At 40.8% G+C, this 14,814-nt stretch overlaps 1 protein-coding gene across 2 annotated transcripts in view; it reads left to right on the top strand.

Annotated features, from left to right (window-relative positions):
- Positions 1-14,814, top strand: part of ABCB11 (ATP binding cassette subfamily B member 11) — a 152,530-nt gene that overhangs the window by 112,783 nt on the left and 24,933 nt on the right. For both annotated transcript variants that reach the window (XM_029605677.1, XM_029605676.1), the window contains exons 20-21: positions 7,038-7,199; positions 12,080-12,184. In XM_029605677.1, coding sequence (XP_029461537.1) covers positions 7,038-7,199; positions 12,080-12,184 — 267 coding nt within the window. The remainder of the gene's footprint in view (positions 1-7,037; positions 7,200-12,079; positions 12,185-14,814) is intronic.

Genomic DNA, 14,814 nt, shown 5'->3' with positions numbered 1-14,814 from the left:
TTCAAACTGTCCATGAAAGTCTAAAGTCTGTGGATATAAGTCAGCTTTGAAAATGTGTGGGTTGTCCCCGTACACCCAAGAGCAGGTGTAACTTTCTGCATGTTCATTCTTGTGCACACTTTTGGAAATAAAGAGCATGCAAGCAAATGCTTTCCCTACCCTAACTACACCCCCAAGAACACTTCTTCAAATAAAAGCACACACAAAATGGGGTTTCAGGCACACTTCTACATGTACAACCCTCTAATGGATTTTCAAAGTCGCTTTGAAAATCAAGCACTAAATGGCTAATTTTAAAAAGAATGCATGTACGCACATAAACACATGTATTGGGATGTGAGCAGAGATATGCTGAAATTTTATATCGTAAACACACATACATGTGTATCATTTAAAATACCCCGTCGCGCATATGTGTGTGCATGATCTTAAGAGATGGCTCGAGTAAATGTCCTGCGTGTATTTCCACCAGGGCTTTAACAGATTTTACATGCATATTCTTACATAAGGAGAAAGCCCGTTTTTTCATGTCCTTACCGGAGGGGGGAGGAAGGGGGAAGAGAGGGGGAGGGAGAGAAAGAGAGAGAGGGGGGGAGTGGGAAAGGGAGGGAGGAAGAGAGAGAGGGAGGGGGAAAGGGAGGGAGGGAGAGAGAGAGAACTGTAGGAAAGACAATATCACACTATACATATCTACCATTTACCACTGTAAGAGGGGGGCTTTCAGCTCAGGATGGATTTGGGGGGATGCGGTGTTACATTGGTGTTCTACAGACCCTTGCAACCTAGCCATGAAGGAGGGAATGAAGGATTTGAACAGGATAATGTAAATCAGTTATTTACTCTCTCAGATAATAGAAGGACCAGAGGGCACTCCATGAAGTTAGCAAGTGGCTCATTTAAAACAAATCAGAGAAAATTCTTTTTCACTCAGCACATAATTAAGCTCTGGGATTCATTGCCAGAGGATGTGGTTACAGGAGTTAGTGTAAATGGGTTTAAAAAAGGTTTGGATAAGGTTCTTATGATTCAAACCCACCCTGAGCTGAAAGTGCCCCTCTTACACTCTCTCTCTCTCTCTATATATATATATATATTTTTTTTTTATATATATGGTAGTTCAGTCTTGAAAATCCCTAAAACTTGAGATCTCCAGACCTTCTCCTCATCAGGACTAGCAGTAAAGTCACGCAGATAACACACTGACGCTCACCATGCTCAGCTTTTCTAAAATTCGGCATTATGTGCATAAATTTTGCTCCACCCAGGAACACCCATGCCTACCCCTTTGTTCTTGCCGCGCGTACTTCGTGGCTTCTTAAAATTCATGTGCGGCCCACATACACGTGTATGGAGCCTATTTTTCCCCCCAAGCAATGCTTTTAAAATCTACCTGTAATTGTTTTGCATATGCAGGTGAGTTACATTTTAACATGCCCCATACATGTTAAAAAGTGTAGGGTTAAACCCACCTAAAATAACCCTGGACTCTGTTTGGTCTGCGATAGTAACTTTAGAGAAAGCTATTTCTAAATTGGCTAATGTTACATTGGAAATGAATAATAGAGTGTTTAAAACAGAAGAAAGTTTGAATAAACAAAAATTGCAGTTGGTAGAATTGGAAAATAAAATCTCTCAAGTACAGAAAGTACAAACCAATATGATCCAAGGGGAGACGATACATGTTAGGAATCTAGAAAGGTTAGAGAATGAAAACAGATATTTGAATTTAAGGGTACTTAATTTTCCTTTGTTAAAATTCTCGAATTTACAAGATCATTTCAAGAGATATTTAAGGGAAATATTAAAGATTCCTACTGAGTCTCTACCTGTTATAGCTAAGATTTACTACATAGCATCCACTTCAGTAAATGAGGAACAAACTTCTGCTTTGAATGTCTCAGAATTATTAGAGTCCTCCACCGATGTCAACATTGTTGATAAGAAAGGAACTGTTTTAGTTAGATTTGTTTTTCCAACAGATAGGGATACAGTCTTGAGACTATTTTTACGTAACAGATTAACTAAATTTTGTGACTATCAAATCTGGATTTATCCTGATATTGCAAAAAACAACTCAGCGTAAAAGAAAAGAATTTCTAAACTTGAGAATTTTAGCAGAACAAGTAGGTGCACAAATTCTTGTACGTTATCCAGCTAAATGTACCTTGCGGTTTGAAAACCAGAGATATATTTATTATGATCCGGGTGATTTGAAGAAATTTTTAGAATCTAAAAGATTAATTGGAGGGACTATAAGCCAATCAAATACTGGTTAGAATAGAATATAGGTGTGTGAAACTTTCATATGTTATTTGAACTATTTCCTATTAATGCTCTTTAAATTCAGATGTATACTGTAAATTTCATGGTAACAGATGATTTTCATTGTTAAAATGGATAAGGTATTATTTACTTTTATGTTTTCTTGGAAAATATTTTCTTTATAGGAATATTTGTTAACGATGGGAAATCACATTTGTATTGACAGTTTTTTGTCATAATTATTTCAAAAACTAAAAGAATAAATATAAAAAAAAAAGTGTAGGGTGGGATTTCTGTAAGTTACACATTTGTTAACATGCAACATAAATGCACTTATCATGCATGCTAAACATAGCACATGTTTACTACACACTCTAGACCCCTAAATAAGGCACAGTGAGAGTCATTGGCTGACTTGCAGTCGGGCCAATACAGTAAACCACACGGGAGAGCGGGCGAGTGCCCACTCTCCCGGCGCACGCCAGCAAAATTAAGGAGGAGAGGTGGAAGCTGTTGCAGTGCCTGGAGGCCCTCGGAATCAGTGCTGAGCAAGCTAAAGAGTAAAGACCTGACTCCTGAACGAGGCGCGACGAGGCTCAGACCGGGTGGGCGACGCCCCCAGTGACGTCATCGCAGCCGCCCCCGGAACTGTATAAAATCAAGGCCCAGCGGTGCGCAGCCGAAGCCGCGCGCCCCTGGGTAATTTTCTTTTCTGGTTCTACCTAATATGGGAAGAAAACGGAAGTCAAAAAATTACACCTCATCGCCGGTAACTCCAACACAGAGAAGGATTGGACCCATGGACTCCCATTTAATACATATTAGTGAGTCCATTGTTAGGGACAATTTAGAAGCTAGTTCCCAGTTGGGAATTAGCTTAAGTCCCAGGCCCTCGCAACCTCCAGAACAACCACAGGAAGGTATTAATGAAGTTAATGTTATTATAGATCCCCCTGTAATCATCCCCTCAAATATTTCACTGGGGGAGAATGTTCCAGAGGAGGATATAAATTCTGTTGTGAGTAATACGGATAATGTGACCACCACTAATATTAGGAAAGTTAAATGTCCAGCTGTGATTTTTGGATCAGTTAATGAAGTGGAAAACACAGAAGTGGAACCAGTGAATGTATCTTATTAGATGTATGGAAATTGAATGTTAAAATTGATAAGAAATTATCCAGTTCTATCTCCAAGATCCACACTTTCTCGGTAGAAACGAGAGAGAAGTTTGTGGACTTGGAAAGTAGAACAAACAAAATTGAACAAGTGGTGATGAATCTGAATCCATCAGTTAACAAGTTACAAGCTTCAAATTTAGCCTTCATTAAGGATAGTATTATACAGCATAACAGGATTGAGATACTTGAAAATGAAATTTGTTCTTTTAACCTTAGGTTACTGAATTTTCCTATATCAAGATTAATGTCACCTCTTGAGTTATATAGGAAGTATGCTGTTGAGATACTATCATTTGATACTGAGAAAATCCCATTGATTTCAAAGATATATTACTTACCTAAAAAAGAAAACATTGTCAACACAACCAGGGGGTATAGATATTTTGGAAAGTCCTGGAGTCTCGACTTTTTTAGAGGACTCAATGGACAATATTTTATCCAGAGCAACATTGCTTATACAATTTTCTTTAAAACAAGAGAAGGAATAATTTTTCTCTAAATAGTTTCAAGTGAAAGATATGAATTTCTGTGGACAAAAAATTCAGGTCTTTCCTGACGTGTCGCGGGTAACCCAGGCACGTAGAAAACAGTTTCTGGCACTTAGGCAAGCTGCTCTAGATATAGGCGCAAGTTTTTTCTTGAAATTCCCCTGTAAATGTCAGATAATGTTTCAAAACAATAAGTTCATATTTACAGACCCTTTACATTTGGAACGTTTCTTAAGGGATAAGAATTCAATACATAATTGAAATGTGTTGTTTTGGTATAAGGTTGCTAAATAGATATGAGCACGACCGATTCGCTTCCTTCTCCCCTCCTAGATGTGGGCTAGATATCCTAAATTGATTAATTTTTCAATTGTAAATTATGTTGTATTTCTTTGGATTTCTTATGTTATTTCGATGTATTCGGTTTAATAATTCAATAAAGATTTAAATTAAAAAAAAACAAATTAAGCGTCCGGTTTTCAACCCGCGAGCCGTGGGCCCATTTAAAAATTTTTTTTATTATTTTTAACTTTTTTTTTTAACTTTTGGGGCCTCCGACTTAATATCGCCATGATATTAAGTCTTAGGGTGCACAGGAAAGCAGTTTTTACTGCTTTTCTGTGCACTTCCCCGGCACCGGCAGAAATTATCGCCTACCTTTGGGTAGGCGATAATTTCTTAAAGTAAAATGTGCGGCTTGGCTGCACATTTTATTTACTGTATCGAGCAGGAATGACTAATAGGGCCATCAACATGCATTTGCCATGTTGCGGGCGCTATTAGTCTCAGGGGGGTTGGACGCGCATTTTCGATGCACTATTACCCCTTACTGAATAAGGGATAAAGCTAGCGCATCGAAAACGCGTGTCCAAATGCCTGTTAACAGTGCGCTCCACCGGCCTGTTGTTAGCTGGATAAACCTTCCCAGCTAACTTTGGCTGGACAATCAACAGCACAGCCGTACCATTGAATACCGGACTATCTTAAAGTTAGCTGGATATCTTTACCTGGCTAAATTTAGGGCTACTCTATGACCTGCCCAGTTAGCCAGATATATTTTCCAACTAACTCTGAATTTTGGAGTTTGCCGGATAACTTATCCAGCTAACTTAACACTGCACTGGAAGACCCCCAAAACGCATCTTCATTATCCAGCTACATTTTGCTACATAGGTGGCAGAAATATTTTTAAAAAATGAACGTTTAGCCAGATCGCTTACCTTATTTTGCTCAACAGATTCCTCCTGCTCCTTTGAATTTTCTAATCAGTTGGGGCTATGGCACTGTGAACCTTCATGTGCCACTACCTAAGTTGTTTTTTTCCCCCAATTTTTGCTCCTCCTCTCCTCCTTCATTCTTCAGCAAAGCCATTGTAATGACAATCCTCTGGCTGGAAGGCACAGACCATTGTTCGTTCTGCTCTGTGCGTGTGTGCCTGAGGCAGTCAGCAGATGCTGCTTTTGAAATGTGACTGGCACTTTCTCCCTCCTGGGCACAATGAATGCTGCTGCCACGGTGCCCCTACAGCCCCTGCAAAACAGAGGAACAGGAAGCAGGTCTGGGAAATGAGCTTAGGACTCACATTCAATAGGTGTATGCAGCCCAAAAATTTAATTTTGGGGGCCTTTTTTTTTTTTTTTTTGGCTTTTTGGAAGAGGGGAGTTTGGGCTTTGGTTCTTTTAATTTAGTGGTTCCCAAATCTGTCCTGGAGGACCCCCAGCCAGGCAGGTTTTCAGGCTATCCACAATGAATATGCATGAGAGAGATTTGTATGTACTGCCTCCATTGCATGCAAATTTATCTCGTACATATTCATTGTAGATAGGCTGGAAACCGGACTGACTGGGAATTCTCCAGAACAGTCTGGGAACTACTGTTTTCAGTTCATTAGCCAAACCGAAACATTATCAAAAACAAGCAAACAAATGAAACGGGGGCTTTTCCAGGCCCTTTCTACCCCCTGTAAAATTTGCCAGGACTGGGGACTACTCCAGCCCCAGCTTACCCCTTCCATAGGGTCAAGATTCGTGAAAGGGACATGAGGGATGTCTGCTCGCCTCCTGACCTTTGGATAAAACTTGAAAATGCCACCAGCCAGCCCCGAGACCAGTGCCACGGTGACGTGACTTTGGCACCGGTCTCAGGGTCGGTCAGTGCCACTTCTAATTGGATATCTGAGAAGCAGGAGGCAAATTCCCATCCCTCTGCTCCTTTCACTAGCCCTGACCCTCACAGAAGGGGACAGTGGGGGTTGGCGTGATCCCTGGTCCTGGCAACTTTTTCAGGGGGGGGGAGCGAGTTGGAGGGCCACAATCTCCAAGCCCCAGAGACATTTTTTTTTTTTGGGGGGGGGGGGGGGGGGTCAGAGGGGCTTGGAGAGGTCCTGAGTTCCAGTAAGTTTTTTGTTGAGGACCAAGGAGGCCTGGATTGGCAACAGAATGTTTTTCTCTCTTTTAATGTGGCAATATTTTCAAAACAATAGGAAAGGAAAACCAACAAAATATTATTGTTTTTACTTTCATTCCATTTTGAAAATGAAATGAAATGAAATGAAACAGGACATGTCTATGATACATTTTATTTCATTTCAAACAAATGCACATCCTTAGTACACAACAGTGCTAGCCTACCAAGCCATGCCCTACATTAGTAACTTTGTTTTAAAATTAGAAAAAGTATGCTAAATCTTAGTTTAACATGTACTAATAGCTTTGATATTCAAGATGACAATCTTAATAAGCATAGGGCATGATATACCAAATGATTTTCCCCTGTTCTGCACAGTAGAATAATGCTTAAAACATCATGCCAATGATTTAGTGGATATAACATGAGCAGAATTTCCTTATAAATCAGCATCTGCTACCAGGGGCCCAACAACATACACGTGTGTTCTTTTCTGAGTACCTACAATATTTGAAATCTCATTTTACAAAACATCTGTGGTGTTTTTGTGGTTTTCCCTCAAATTTTTATCATGGTGTATGCAACATATTTAGCATATTTCTATGGGACCTAAAACTTACTACTCAAGTAGCAAAAATTGAAGTTGATGATACCTTTAAGCTAGCAAATGTGATGATATGCTTCTCTTTATTTTAATTAGGAACATGTCGAAGAGGAAGAAGAACTGGATCCTGCTCCACTAGCCAGGATTTTAAAGTACAATGCTAAGGAATGGCCTTATATGTTGGTTGGATCCTTTGGTGCTGCAGTTAATGGCTCTGTCAGTCCACTGTATGCCTTATTATTCAGTCAAATCCTTGGGGTAATATATTAACTAAAACTTTAAGTATTTTTCACAACTATTCTTACCTGTGGAAAAAACCCTTTTGATAATTTATTTATTTATTATTTTTATATACCGACATTCATCTCAATTGAGATATCACACTGGTTTACATTCAGGTACTGTAGGTATTTCTCTATCCCCAGAGGGCTTACAATCTATGTTTTTGTACCTGAGGCAATGTAGGGTAAAGTGACTTGCCCAAGGTCACAAGGAGCGACAGCGGGACTTGAACCTTGGTCACCTGGTTCATAGTCCACTGCTCTAACCACTAACTAATCTCTAACCACTAGGCTATTCCTCCTCCCCATCCCCCTATATGGAGAAAATAGACAGTGCCAGTGGCAGGGTATGGGTGTGCCTAGGGAGGTATTCATGGGGTTTTCATATTGAGATACCCATGTAATTTGCATCTGCAAAGTAAACAGAATAAAGACTCTTCAAGTCACCCCTACAGGATGTTCAAAGGGTATTCTACAAAAAATTTCCCTTTGGAAATCAGCTTACAGGCAGGGAAATTAAAAATTGCCCTTAAAATTATTTGACTTACATAAGAACATAAAAATATAATATTTGGCATATTGGGTCATACCAAGTCCAGCATCCTGTTTCCAACAGTGACCAATCCAGGTCACAAGTACTTGATAGGATCCCATAAGGTAAAAAAAAATATTCCAAGTCACCTTAATAATGGTTTATGAATTTTTCCTCCAGGAACCTGTCCAAACCTTTTTTAAACTCAGTTACATTAACAGCTTTCACCACATCCTCTGGCAATGAATTCCAGAGTTTAATCATGCATTGAGTGTTATGGAGTCTCAGTTTAGTGGACCCTTGGACTGACCTGCAGGAGACTGGGAAAGGAGTTCAATGTCTCTGGTACACTGCAGGCCAGGAGGCAGATGTTCAGGCAGGACGTAGTGGTGCTCTTCACCCTGGAAGCTGGTGCTCCCCCGGGAGGAGCCCGTAGGATCCCAGCCGCTGGGACTTAGGTGAGGCTTCACCCTTGGAAGCCGAAGCCCCCCCGGGAGGAGCCCGTAGGAGCCCGGCTGCTGGGACTTAGGCAAGCTGATGAACTTGAGACTGGAACGAGCAGGCTGATGAACAGGACAGGGAACTGGAACCAGACTAGAACAGTAGATAAGAACTGTAGCAAGACTCGGATACTGGAACCAGACTAGAACAGTAGACAGGAAGTGTAGCAAGACTCGGGTACTGGAACCGGGCAGGAACTGTGGCAGGCAAGCAGGAACCAAGCAGGTACTGTAGCAGGCAAGCAAGAACGGAGCGAGTTCCAAGGCAGCTCACTCCGGGGCACGGAGCAACAGGGGACCAGTAGGTAAGCCCGTTGCAAGGCAAAGTCTGGGTGGCGGCGGCCGGCTTATCAAGGCCGCGACGTCTGACGTCAGGAACTGGGCGGAGTCACCACTGGCGGGAAACGGCCTAGAAAAGCGCCCAAGTGGCGCGCACGCGTGCCTAGAGGCAGGACATCCATGGGAGGCTTCCCGGCGGCATGGGCCCCGCGGGGACACCGCTGAACAGGCTGCAAACTAGGCCACCCGAAGCGGGAACAGGTCCAGGAGCACGGAGGTAAGGGTCTGGTCGCGGCACTCGCGGCCAGAACTGTATCATTGAGTAAAAAAATATTTTCTCCCATTAAACATATTACTAAGTAACTTCATTGCATGTCCTGTAGTCTTATATTTTTTGAAAGAGTAAGCAAGTCAATAAAATATCTGTACAGATTCTGGTCGTTTTTATTACCTTTCTTTTTTATGTTTCTTCTATTATTGAAAAATGATCCAATTTTTCCCTTCAATATGAAATGGCAGAAAATGCCCAATGAATCATGTCCAAGCATTTTTACAAAAAGAGCCTTGCATAATCTTCTTACTTGATATTCCATCAAATTATGAATTGCTTCTTAGTACAAGCCCTCTGCTTCTGTTCCCCCCCCCCCCCCACCCCCAATAAAAATGATAAACTAGGTATTTTCAGGCTTTCAGTGAGTACTACAGCTTTAAGAATCCATCTTGTTCAGAAATCTTATCTTCCAAAGAAAGCATTGCACAGTATTTAATCTAGCATTCAAAAAAATGCCTTCCAAATGTGTTTTAGCATTTGCAAAATAATTCAGAAATTCTTTCCTATCAGTCTGTTCCCCTCGTCCTAAACAAACTGCTGTAAATGATATTGCAGGCACATAGTAAGAATGGTCAAAAGTCAACTATAAATAGCGTAGCAAGTTTTGCTGTAATTGGAAGCAAAAAGAAGCTTGACTGAAAACGAAGGATGCATTGGTTCATATACTACTTGTCTTTCTTTATCTTTATCCTTTGTTTCTGTGCATACATAATAACACTGGGCAACAATGGAAGTGTTACTGACCTAAAAAGGTCCTACTCTGTAGTATCTTGATGTGCTGAACAGGAATATGACCATGAAAATTTTTTATTGGCTCTCGTTTGGAAGATATTTAATATAGTTCACTTTCTATGTTTAGTCATGTAAATGTATCCAGTAGGACTGTAAATAAGCCTAGAATGATGTGATATTGCATCATATTGCATAATACCATCATGCACACATCATCCAGAGTTTATTACATCATTTTCTGATGCAATGCAGTCCTACTGCCATGCTGCTGCTGCTGAGTAAGCTGACGTCAGCAGTGTACTATATGAAGCCCAGTCAGAAAGGGTGAGCATTTGAAATATTCATGCTGGCTGACTACTGCTGGACACTCCGCAGAGATGCTACCGAACAGGTGTACAAGAGACAAGCAAAGAAATCTAAGACGTAGTCTATGACTTCATTTTTCAAACGGTATTAACCGTAGGTCTCCTACTATTGGCATACAATTCAAGATGTAATTATATTATTGCATATTACAAAAAAACTAGAGCCAATTTTGCATTTTCACAGTCACATTCGTGTTTAGCACATGGAAATTTAAAAGAATTGACTAATTTCATTTCCGTAACATGACTTTTGTGAAAATTTGTTGCCCAGTGTAATAAGTAGATGATGACAGGTATGTAACAATTGACCCACCCAGTCTCTGCCCATTTGTTTCTTCTCTGGTTCTTCACCACTCTGTGTAGATAAGTATATAAATTATTATCATATTATGATAAGATATGTACAAAGGGAGGGTAATTTTATAACAACTAGCATAACATATGTATTTCAAAAACACATATGACAATTTTCAATAAAAGCTTACGTGCATACGTTTATTTTAAAAATTATCTGAACTAACCCACATAGAATTACTCCTGCTGTTTTCAAGGTGTAATTTCTGCAGGTTAATTTAAATTTATATATGTCCCAAACCCACCCAGACTTCACCCCAGAGCGTCCCTCTCCATGCACCTTAAAGTATACATATTTAGGGCCTAATTTTCAAAAGTGTTTACATAATTAAAAATGGATTTTACACATGTAAATATATTTTACCCATGGAAGTGGGCTTTTGAAGATTGCTACAATATATGCCACTGAATTGTCCATAGGATTTACCTGCATAAGTGCACTTTGCCCTGGTAAATGGCTTTTGAAAATTGCTACAATAGTAGTTTCATTTACATGTGAAAAACCTTCAAAAGGATATAAATAGGATGGAGTAGGCCCAGAGGGTGGCTCTAAAATGGTCAGTGGTATTCGTTCAAAGCATATGGGGATAGACTTAAAGATCTAAGCATGTATGCATGCAAGGTTTCTATGCACAGGAGGTGAGCCATTTTCAATGAAAAGGAGGCTTTAGAATGAGGGGTTATGAGATGAGGTTGAATGGGGGTAGACTCTGGAGTAATTGTAGGAAATATTTCTTTACAGAGAGGGTGGTGGATGTGTGGAACAGCCTCCCAGAGGAAGTGGTGGAGATGATCTGAATTCAAAAAAGCATGAGATAAAGACAGGGGATCTCTAAACATGTGATAAGAATTATAATGCTAACTTAATTGGATGGGTGGGCAGACTGCTTTTGAGCCAAATAGTTTTTTTTCTGCCGTTATGTTTCTATGTTTTGAAAATTACTCCCTCATTATGTGTGTGTGCACAATTTTATGCATGTGTTGGTTATCGCATTTTCTAAAGAGTCATTTCTGCAGATAGAGCACTATATTACTCACTAAAGTCCCTGTGAAAATATTCCTTCCCTATGTAGAATGCTATCTAGTGTTGATGTGTTAAAAAGAACTTGTATGTTAACTATAATTACCTTTCTTTAATAAAAGGTAAATTGAAAACAAATTAAATTCCCATACTTAAACCATCACCAGCTCCCCATCAAATGTTTTACCCAACTTTTCAAGCCTGTTCTTTCCACACCCCTTTACTACTACTACTACTACTAAATGTTTATATAGCGCTACAAGGTGTCCATAGTGCTGTATGGGTACATGAGAGGACAATCCCTGTTCTCTGTTGCTTACAGCCTAGTAAAGCCAGACAAAGACAGCAAATGTATATCTGCCCCAACCCGGAAGGCCATTCCAGGCATTTGATATCTTCCGCTTTGATTCTTACACATTCCATACTTAATCCAACACCCAGAGCCCTGCCTATGTTTTAGCTCTGAGCGTTAGATTAGACTGTGGTGACTAGTTACCAAACAACACTGGTCTGGGCTGGGAAAGATTTACAGCCTGTCGTGGAAACAGCAATAACCAGCAACAGTAAAGGGAAGGGAGCACTGACTTGCTTCAAATCACCAGCCAATTATTATATCTTAGTCATTATTCCCAATACTTAGAACACCTCCTTGTGGATGAATGTTTCCATCTGACATCTAGTAAAACACTGCTGGCAGACAGCATGTAGCTAAATCAGTGTTTCAATATCTTTTTTTTCCATAGACCTTTTCTTTGCCTGATGAAATGGAGCAAAGGAAACAGATTGATGGAATCTGTGTGCTTTTTGTCCTTGTTGGATTCGTATCATTTTTCACTCAATTTTTGCAGGTAATGGCATTTCATTTCTTTTACCACATCCTGTTCTTTCTGTAGTAGGTGAATAACATAGTTGGGATTATTGTTTTAGTCCACTTGGATAAATAGAAATAAAGGCCAAATGAGTTTTAAGTGATATCTTTATGCTGAACTAGCTAAATACATTTCTGACTAGTTTTCCAGCGCAATGCTTCCTTCATCCAATCAGTGCAGAATGAGCCAGAAATGATATTGCCTGAGTATACAACTGCATTTCAGGTTGCAATACAATGATGGTGTGGTGGAGTTTGGTTTCAAAGCTGTAGAGAATTGTAAAATAAAAGGAAGGGGAAAATAGGTGAATGCGTTTGCAGAGGAGTGAGACAAACAGCAGAATTTACTCTACAGTCAGGTAACGGGTAAACGGACCACTGGTTTCTCATCAATTACCAGACATGGAATTATGTATTAAGCAGAGTTAAAACTCGCATGGCAGATGTGAGTTTCTTGCTGGTTTTAACACTAGTGTGTTACATCAAGTTTTAACATGATGTCAAACTAAAGATATGCAGATCATGGCCTGTGTTACCATGGATACATTACAGACAGCACTGCTATTGTCATACAGGTTGCAATATGCATATAAGGTTTCCCCTGGCCCATAGGCAGCAGTGCAAGAAAATCTCTTCTCGATCCCACCTCCTCCAAAAGGCATGACTCCCAAGACTTATGGGCCCATCTGCAGTCACTCATACTCTTTTCCACAAGCTCTGTGTGACTGGTTGGGAGAATGAGAAAGAAAGCACAAAAGGGCATGGAAGTCTAGCAGGTGCAGGGAGTCAGGCGGGGGGGGGGGAGGGGAATACAATTTTGTGTCTTTGTTGGACGGTGGCGGCAAGATGGTCGCATCAACCCTATGGTCTCGGGATGGAGGGATGAGGTAGATACCAATGTTCAGGAGGACCGCAATAGAAAACTACTGTTCCAACGGGAGGAATGATGGGGAGAGTGGGAGGTCTGATGGCCCACCGTAATGCAGACTACAGGCAGGATATTTAACTAAACCTCCTGAGTTGGAATTAACTTTCATGCATTAAATGGCATATGTTAAAGGTGTCCCCCCCCCCTACGGGTTAGTCACTAGATGTCCCTAGCATCCCATCAGTCAGCTAGAAAGGATACCACAATTCAGCTCCTCCTCCAGAGGCTGCTTGAATGGGTGAACCTTTCTTATAAGTAGGGATTAAGATAATAGGTGGTGTGGCATTTGCGTTCAGCTTTTGAGGAGAGAGGAGCTCTAGTATCTTTGCTTAAGAATGAGGCCTCACAGAGTACATATTTTTGGAGGTTATTTCCTTTCTGAGCCTTTCCTGCCAGTCTGGGTAGAGTAAGAGATTTTCTTTATGGTTTTTGCTATTTTTCAAGAGAAGATCACTGAGGTGGAATCCTGGTCATTTGGGTGTTGGCAGTTCCCCTGATCCAGATGCCAGGACACTGAAGGCCGGACAGAACCCTGTCTAGGAGAGAGACAGATCTGCAAGGCAGTGATTCCCCTTCAGAGAGGATTTTTGGCTGAAAGAAATGTGTACTATTTTGGTTTGGCAGGAGGTTTTTTCTTGTCCACACTTCTTTGCCTGGAGCAGGGCTGGAAGGTGCAGTTCCGAAATTTACCATCTGACCCCTCCTTTCTCGGAGGTCCATTAACTATAAGGAAAAAAGTGAAGGAGTCAGAAGACTCTTCACAGGATCCCTAGGGCACAGACACAGGCTGAGTAGAAGAGACAATCGTGAACTCAAGTAGGACTGTTTCATGCTGTAAGGGGATCCCAGGCAGAGCAGGATTTCCCCAGGAGTTGGGTACCCCCTCCCCATACACTCAGAACAGGCATGTTAGGAATCACCCCAGGAATCTGAGTTATCATCACACAGTTGTAATCTCAGCTATTTGCAAGTAGGACATTGATTCCTTTTTTAAAAGATCAGTAAGTTATAATGTGAACACCCAGTTCTATGTCCTTTTTCATCTGTCCCAGTCTGCAGATCTACATCATATCAACTGATTTACAGCCACACACTGTTGATAACCATACCATGGCCTGGGCCATAAGCATTAGTTTCCCCACAAGGAAAATAATCACCCCCATGGTCACAAGAAGGAGGGAAAATCAACAGGAATACAGCCCCATAGATACACATATTTTTTTATGTGCCCTGAAGGATAATGCCCCTTCAAGCAAAGGGGTTAAAGTAACATGCTTAGATAAATATTAATACCGATGTAAAATTCTGCTAATCCTCTCATTTCCCTGTGCTTTGTCATTGTGTGGTTAACAATAAAGTGCATTCAAATAATGCATATTGGATGTGGGTATTAGATAAGAGCCATTAATGTGTGTTAATCATAGTTGTTAACCCTAATGTCCTGAAAAGTCTGCTGTTTGTCTCCCTCAATTTGTTCATCTCTCTGCAAAACACATCCAGCCGTCTTGCCCTCCTATTGTCCTGCCTCACCCCTATCCTTTTTCTTTACAGCTCTTTACAGCAGTGGTTTTCAAATTCAGGGTCAAAACGCAATCCAGGTTACAGCATGCCAGTGATGGGGTTGTTGTCACATTCTTGTCTCTGCACCTGTTCCACAATGTCCTGCAGGGGTGGGAGGAAGC

This window comes from Rhinatrema bivittatum, chromosome 6 (assembly GCF_901001135.1).
Source record: "Rhinatrema bivittatum chromosome 6, aRhiBiv1.1, whole genome shotgun sequence".
In the NCBI taxonomy this organism is placed as follows: domain Eukaryota; kingdom Metazoa; phylum Chordata; class Amphibia; order Gymnophiona; family Rhinatrematidae; genus Rhinatrema; species Rhinatrema bivittatum.
Note: the sequence above shows the minus strand (reverse complement) of the source record. Positions and strands in the feature narration are given on the sequence as shown.